At 38.8% G+C, this 7,514-nt stretch overlaps 1 protein-coding gene across 11 annotated transcripts; it reads right to left on the bottom strand.

Annotated features, from left to right (window-relative positions):
* Positions 1–1,912: 1,912 nt before the first annotated feature.
* On the bottom strand, positions 1,913–4,386 carry LOC104732449 (uncharacterized). Of its 11 annotated transcripts, none has more exons than XR_758853.3 (10): positions 4,087–4,386; positions 3,484–3,807; positions 3,306–3,378; positions 3,072–3,184; positions 2,868–2,952; positions 2,692–2,764; positions 2,552–2,607; positions 2,409–2,461; positions 2,262–2,327; positions 1,913–2,162 (listed from the first exon to the last, which is right to left on the bottom strand). XR_758853.3 is itself a non-coding variant. In XM_010451997.3 (10 exons), exons 1-10 carry the CDS (start codon positions 4,293–4,295, stop codon positions 2,076–2,078), a joined length of 1,152 nt encoding a protein of 383 aa, XP_010450299.1. In that variant the 5' UTR covers positions 4,296–4,386; the 3' UTR covers positions 1,913–2,075. The 11 variants fall into 11 exon arrangements, 4 of the variants coding, with proteins under 4 accessions (XP_010450299.1, XP_019088978.1, XP_087334671.1 ...); XR_015574584.1 differs by having other exon boundaries at positions 2,409–2,474; positions 2,692–2,754; XR_015574585.1 differs by having other exon boundaries at positions 2,692–2,754.
* Positions 4,387–7,514: the final 3,128 nt, after the last annotated feature.

Genomic DNA, 7,514 nt, shown 5'->3' with positions numbered 1-7,514 from the left:
TTCCTAACAGCAACGATACTATCACTCGCATGCTCCAGACTCTCTTTTACAATCAGATTCACGATTTCCCCACAACAACGCATATGCAGAAAATCACCATCTTTAACTAAAGCATTAGCTCCCTTCAACCTCATAGCCTCCTTGAACAAGGTCAGAGCCTCATGATTACCCTCGGCATTATTAACTGTGACTGTGAAGACTTTCTCAATCCCCCACTCATCTAAACATTCAATAAGGTGTCTTGCAATCGTATCTCCTTTCTTATCTGTAACAGGCTTAAAGCTAATGATTCTCTTCTGCAATTCCCAGTTAGCATCAATCCAGTAAGCTGTTATAGCCAAGTAACTACATGAGGTAGTAGGAGCTTCCCATATATCGGTCGTGAGAGAGACTCTCTTCTTCTTGTCAGCAGCAAATAACTTCTTCAAAGAAGCCTTCTCTTGCAAAAACATTGCAGCAATACCACTAATAACTGACTGCTGTGATACATGGTCCGCGTACACAGGGAGTACCTTAAGACAGAATCTCTTAAAGCCCTCAGATTCAGCAAAGGAAAATGGCAGCCCGCCAAGAACAATCATCTCATTGACTGATCTCCTGAAAAGATCTGGATCATATTTAAGATTACCGCTACCATCATCATCACTACCACAACAACGACCGGTGCTCTCTCTATCATGTTCAACGGGAGTAAAGTGTTGCCATATATCAGATATCTTCATCCTTGATTTTGGTGGAAGTTTAGAACTTGATCTTTCAGTTTCTCTTCTTTTCTTTCCCACACTAGTCTGAACTTGAACTTGTTCTTCTTCTCCTTGAACCTCTTCATCAAGTAAGTCATCGTTGTTGCCATGACAAGAAGGCGAAGACATTATCTACAAAACACACACAATTTTCAAAATGCTCAAATCATACTCATCAAAACAGCAAGCAGATTCATAATCACGCTTAAAGCAATATCGTATAACATCACATCAGAACTCTACAAAAGTGAAGTGAGAAAGAACAAAACTTTTTTTTAAAGTAACTGCCTTTGGGCTTAGGTTCAATTGAAATCGAACAAACATCAACGAAAAAACAAACCTTTACCCACGGAGACGAGAATAACTGTCAGAATCTAAGGCTCGGACCGTCGGAGATAAGCAGCGTGCAAGTTCTGATGGAAATGAGACGCCGCCGCAAGTTTCGAGTTAAGAGAACCAAAAAAATCTTAAAATCAGGTTAAGACATTTAAGTTGTTTCATTTTCGGTTACTTCGGGTACCCGAACCGAATCGAACCGAACTAGACTGAACTAAAACTTAACAGTTGCGGATCGGTTCTCATCCATAACCCGAAGTCAAATCGAACTTAAAAAAATTTCGGTTCGGTTCGGTTCGGTTCTTCGATCAAGATTAAAGAAGGAGAAGAGAAGAGAACCGAACTGTCTTGAGCCGCCGCCGTCGTCACTCGTCACCGTTTCCGCCGCCGAACCGTATGAAGAGAAGTCCTAGCACTTGTCATAACAATTGTAATCAAAGAGAATCTTTAAAATCATCGACACCAAAAATGAATGACATGTTGATTCTTTTGTTATTCATAGTAGAATCTTGATTACTATGGTCGGTCACTGAGGCCGTGTCAGTCGTTTAAAACTTGAAACAGCTTCCACGAAACTGCTAAAATGAACTAAAAACTAAAATGGAGTTTGAAGATGACTCTGTTAAACAATCAACAGACTTACTTGTGTTATAGAAAAGGCATCTTCCAGTGATCAGTGAACTAACTACAGATGCCTTCTCTATTATGGTTACATAAAAGGCAAATACAATTCTTACTAAACGAAAATGATCTGTATAATACTCTGAGAATCAGGTGAATAAAATCGATTTATAATAGTAAAGAAATGTCACAATTCAAAACACAAAACAGTGTTTCTAGGAAAAGTCAATTGAGCAAGTTAGTGTGTATATTCATTCTTTGAACATAATACTCTAAAACAACATAGGCCATTAGTATTGGTTGGCTGAGTACTATATTTGATCTTTTTTATATGATCTTACATCTTTCTATATTGAGTAGTAGTAACAAGAAGAGCTAATCTTTGCTGGAGTAGCGACTGCGAATGTAGAGGAACAAAGCCGTGGATGCAGCCACCACATAAGGGAAGATCGTCCATATTCCCTGCACAAGTATAGGAACCAAAACTTCAAACTTGTGTAAAAGCAATTTACATCAGTTTTCTCTCTCTCTCTCTCTCTCTCGCTCTCTTACTCTACTCACCACTGCAGTTGCTACTGTTGCAAGAGCAAACATGGGGCGTTCTCTAAGGAGAAACCCAATCACCAGCTGAAACATTTGTTGGAATCAGTATCCCATTTTTTACAAAAAGAAATCGAAATAGAATATAAAAAAGAAAAGCAGGTAAACCTGAAGTGGAAGAGTAATCAAGCCGCCACAACAAACTCCTGCAAAGAAACACTCTGGAGATATTCCCTGTAAAGGTTCATGTATATCATAGGTGTGGTAACCATATGCTACATATTGAATCATCAACTACGCAACACACTTACAAGAGCCCCGGCAAAGAATGCTGTAGGATTCCTCATTCCCAGAGAAAATCTTTCCACTGCATTCATAGGAGACAATAAATATATAGACATTCATCACATATCTACAAAATCTTTTCCACTGCATTTCATTTGTAACTTACCAAAACCTGAGAGGTTACCATACTTTTGAACAGCCTGAGTAATGCTCATCGCTTTCTCTTTACCTATTCCCAGCTTTATATAAAAAGACCAGTACCAATGCAAAAAAATGTATACAAACAATCAGCTTTTGGATACATATTTTTAATTGGGAAATAATTAACAAGAATGGATTAACCTTTGAACAAACATCATCTGAAGCTCCACTTTGTCTGAAGAGCTTCCCAAGGTAAAAAGGTATCATATCGCTTATACAAACCCCCCTTTTACCGATTATATTGAAGTTGGCAGCAAAGACAACAAAGAATAAAGCTGGATGATGATTGTTACGAATCATGTGGGCTATGTTGTTTTTAACCAGTGATATATAGCTTTTTTATACCAGTAAACCCATGAAACTGTAGACAGTATATAAGGAGCATTCCGAGAGAAAGACTCAACAAAGGATTGCCACGTCCCATCCAGAGTTAACATCCGGGCCAACGTGATTCCAACCTGACATACACATTTAGAGGAAACTCTTATCAAAATGAAAGCTCACTAGAAGCAATTTTAACCAAGCAGAACCAATTGGAACTTGGAAGATGAAACAAAAGTACCAGCAAAAAGCACAGACCCATATATTTAGCGCCTCTTCGCTAATAAAAAGCCCGCACCCGGCTGCCATTAGCAACCAGAAGTAGACCCATCTGCAAAAAGAAGGCACCGGAGGAGCAACTAAAGGGTCTTTTCATAAACACACAAACAGGTTCATAAGCAAGGTAACTCGATCTAGAGGAAGTTTTGTGGCTAACCCGGGTGCATTTCCTGGAATCATGAACCTGTTCCCAAAGGCATTAAACGTAAAGCCTTGTGAAGATGATGATGAAGCTTTGGCAAGACTCTTAACCTCCTCAAAAGGTGAACCACCAGAGCCCTTCAAGGTTACACATATTACTGTAACAACCAGAGCCAATCCTAACCCCATACCTAACTTTGCTATGAATGGGACTCTCTTTACAGAAACTCCTGCGGTTTTTTCGTTTTTAAGCATCTCATTGACATTTGATTTCTCATCTTCGCTATCTTGAGGCTTTGCTGAGTCATTATTTCCTTTCTGAAAGCTTCTTACCCTGACCCTGACACAGTAAGAACATCAAATGCTAAAGCAAACAAAACCGACAAGCCAAATATGTTCACGAGAGCCATACCTCAAAACCAAAAAAAAAAAAACGTTTTTTTTTTTGCTAATTCCAGTCAAATTAGTATCTAACACCTACACAACATTTTCTTAACATTTCAGACTGTTTCAACAAGATTCCGCAAACTAAAAACTTAATCTTTTGCTTCTATTTGATTATAAAACCTATTGGAAAATTCGAAATCCCCTTTCTATATATCAAGAAGTATAAAAAAACCTGTAAGAAGGAGGCTTGAAGAGGTGAGAAACCGAGAAGGATCCATACAAAGATACTCTGGAGCCCTTGAAAACAACAAAGTTATGAGGTTTCGGGAAGCTTAGGAAAAACCCATTCATAGGAACTGCCATGGAAGACAACATTTCTTGGGATTTGGTGCCAACGGGAGCTTGTTTTTGACTCTTTGTTCTGTTCTGAGTAATACGCATTATTCTCTCTGTGTGATTCAAAGACCATCGATTTATTGGAACTTTCTGTACCAGAATATCCCGTAAAATAACCAAAAAAAAATAATAATAATATTTCGACATAAAATGTTGGGAAATTTATGATTTATCCATCAACGGATTTTTTTTTTTTCTTTACCTTAGGAGGATTAGAACCACACTGATTGCTTGAGTAATCAACCGCAAGGCAGTATATACAGGGTCGAATCCACAAAGACCAATGGTACACTAAAGGTTTGCCAGAGTCGTAAATAGCTAAAGCAGATGAATGTTTGTTTGTTTGGTTTTCAAGTTTGTAAATAAAAATGCAAATAAATAAAATCGATTAACTTATAAGATTAAAACATTGGGTCATAGGATATTTCAGAGATCAGTGACTAATGAGAAAGTGAAATGTGGAATTCAATAATTAAGAACCGTTCTAGAACATGAACACAATAATATACTAACCCTCTTTCAAGGCATTATAAACTAAACTTGACTATTAGTTTGCTAAACTTTCATTTGCAACCTCCTAGCCAAATTCGCATTACAATCAAGTTCATTAAGTTCACAATACGTCCTAACATCAACTTTCGCAGGCTAGAAATACATTGCTTAATTCACACTCATTCAGGCATTCTATCGAACACTTTTGATGCATAGAAAAGCCTAGAGTCTAAAACAAGGTGATCAGTCCTATTTTAGCATTAAGATCATGTGAATCAAAGAACCTAAGGATTAAGAACTCCAAACAATGATTAAAATATCAATTAATTGAATCTCCTAATTGGAACCCTAAAACCCAATTGGAGAACTACTCACACATAGCAAAAGAGAAAACAAAAACCATAGATGAAGAAAACATGATTAAATTGCAGAAATAATAAGAAAGGGTTTAGAAATCTACTCCAAATTGTCACTGAGGATGAATCTCTAGAATCCCAAAAGAGTGCCTTACAAAAAGTCTCAAGTTGCAGAAAGAAAAGCGTATGATAAAACTTAGGGTTTTTCTCCCAACAAATAAAAAGTTTTTGATAGAGTTCTGAAAATAAAGTAAAAAGGTAATGGCCTAGTTAGGACATTTTCTTAGCCAGGCGGGTTTCTCAGGTAGGCGGATTTTGACGTGAAACTTGCCGATTCAGACTTTGTTTCTCAGCCAGACGGGTTTCTCAGATAGGCGGGGTTTAACGTGAAACTAGCCGGTTTAGACTTCGTCGCTCAGCCATGCGGGTTTCTCTGGTAGGCAGGTTTCTCTAGTATGCTGGTTTTAACGTAAAACTCGCTGGTTTAGACTTTGTTGCTCAGCAAGGCGGGTTTCTCATATAGACGGGATTTAACGTGAAACTAGCCGGTTTAGACTTCGTCGCTCAGCCATGCGGGTTTCTCTGGTAGGCAGGTTTCTCTAGTACGCTGGTTTTAACGTAAAACTCGCTGGTTTAGACTTTGTTGCTCAGCTAGGCGGGTTTCTGTTGTAGACGGGTTTTAACATGAACCAACATCCATCTCATATGCTTGTTTGTATCCAGAATGACTAATTTTCCTCCAATTTCCTCCAAAGTGTCCTAAAACCTTGAAAGACTCGATAAAGAACCAAAAGACTCCAAAAATGCACTTTGATTCAATAAAAAATATAAAATAAGAGAGAAAACAAAGACTCAAAACCGATAAACACTCCATATATCACACACGCAGATTTACCTTATTCCCAAGAAAATAAATGCTAATGCCATGCCTGATATGTGGCCAGTTAGTCTATGTTATGTGCTGTACAAGATAGTATCCAATATACTATGCTCTAGACTGAAGAAGTGCCTTCCTAAGTTGTTCTCTGACACCCAAGGGGCATTTGTGACATGCCGACTTATCTCCGATAATATTTTAATTGCACATGAGGTGGTTCATGCCTTGCGTACTAATTCCAAATTCAATGAGGATATGGTGGCCAACAAGACTGATATGTCTAAAGCATACGACCGCGTTGAATGGGACTTCCTTGAATGTATGTTTGTGAAGCTGGGCTTTCATAGCACATGGATACAATGGATCATGTCCTCTGTTAGATTTGTCTCATACACGGTTCTTATCGATGGGTGCAGTCATGGCTTCATCAAATCAGGTCGTGGGATTAGACAGGGTGATCCTCTATCCCCATTTCTCTTTATTCTATGTGCGGAGGCTCTGGTACATGTTATGCAAAGAAGACAGGATCAGGGACGCTTAACAGGGTTCAAATTTAATGAGTCCTGTCCCTCGGTGCAGCACTTATTGTTTGCAGATGATAACATTTTCATCTGTAGGGCAAATAAGGAGGAGTGTGAGGAGGTGTTGAATTGTCTGAACTTATATGGGAGGGCAACCGGCCAGGTGATTAATTTGCTAAATCAGCAATCACTTTTGGGAGTAAGGGTCAGATGAGACAAAAGAACTAGTCAAGAATATCTTGGGTATAACTGAAGAAGGGGGTAATGGTTCGTATCTGGGTTTGCCAGAATGCTTTAGTGGATTTAAACAAGCTCTGTTAGCTTTAATAGGGGATAAGCTGAAAGGTAGACTCCATGGTTGGTTTGCTAAATCGCTCTTGTTAGGAGGTAATGAAGTTCTCCTTAAATCTATTGCAATGGCCTTACCATTATATGCAATGTCGTGTTTCTGGTTGAGTAAGAATCTTTGTAGGAAACTCACCAGTGCAATGATGAGTTCAGGTGGAGTAATTGTGAAGGGCAGAGGAAGATTGCTTAGGTGGCATGGAAAACGCTATGCACAGCCAAAAGTGAAGGAGGCTTAGGGTTCAAGGACTTAAGTGACTTCAATCAGGCATTCCTTGCTAAACAGTCATGGCGTATGCTTAATAATCCGGAGTCCTTGGTGGCAAGATTCTAAAAAAATCGATACTTAAAAAAAAAACGATTGTGGACTGTGGGGTTGGCTCTCGTCCGTCTTATGTGTGGTGTAGCATTTTACATAGACGGGTCATGAGAGTTACTGAAAAAAGGGTTACTTAAAGTGATTGGTGATGGTTGCAAGACATTGGTTTGACAAGAGAAATGGATACAGGAGAAACACCCCCGGGCTCCATACCGCTTTCAAACTTTTTTCAATGTCAATCTAAAGGTCGCCGATTTGAGAGACCCGATGAGTGGTCAATAGGATGTATCCAAAGTTATTGAACTGTTCCCCCCATCCGATGAAGCACATATCTTAGCAATGAAGATAAGGGAC

The sequence above is a fragment of the Camelina sativa genome, chromosome 12, assembly GCF_030686135.1.
Source record: "Camelina sativa cultivar CO46 ecotype springtype chromosome 12, ASM3068613v1".
Lineage (NCBI taxonomy): Eukaryota > Viridiplantae > Streptophyta > Magnoliopsida > Brassicales > Brassicaceae > Camelina > Camelina sativa.
The sequence above is the reverse complement of the archived record's forward strand: the minus strand, read 5'-3'. Positions and strand labels throughout refer to the sequence as shown.

Excerpts from the sequence above, each read along its gene's own strand:
- LOC104732449 (XM_010451997.3), bottom strand. The coding sequence starts at position 4,295 with ATGCGTATTACTCAGAACAGAACAAAGAGTCAAAAACAAGCTCCCGTT. Across the intron at positions 2,608-2,691 it reads TGGTAACCTCTCAGGTTTTG|TGGAAAGATTTTCTCTGGGA; the intron begins GTAAGTTACAAA and ends CTATGAATGCAG. Across the intron at positions 2,475-2,551 it reads CATTCTTTGCCGGGGCTCTT|GGAATATCTCCAGAGTGTTT; the intron begins GTAAGTGTGTTG and ends GAACCTTTACAG.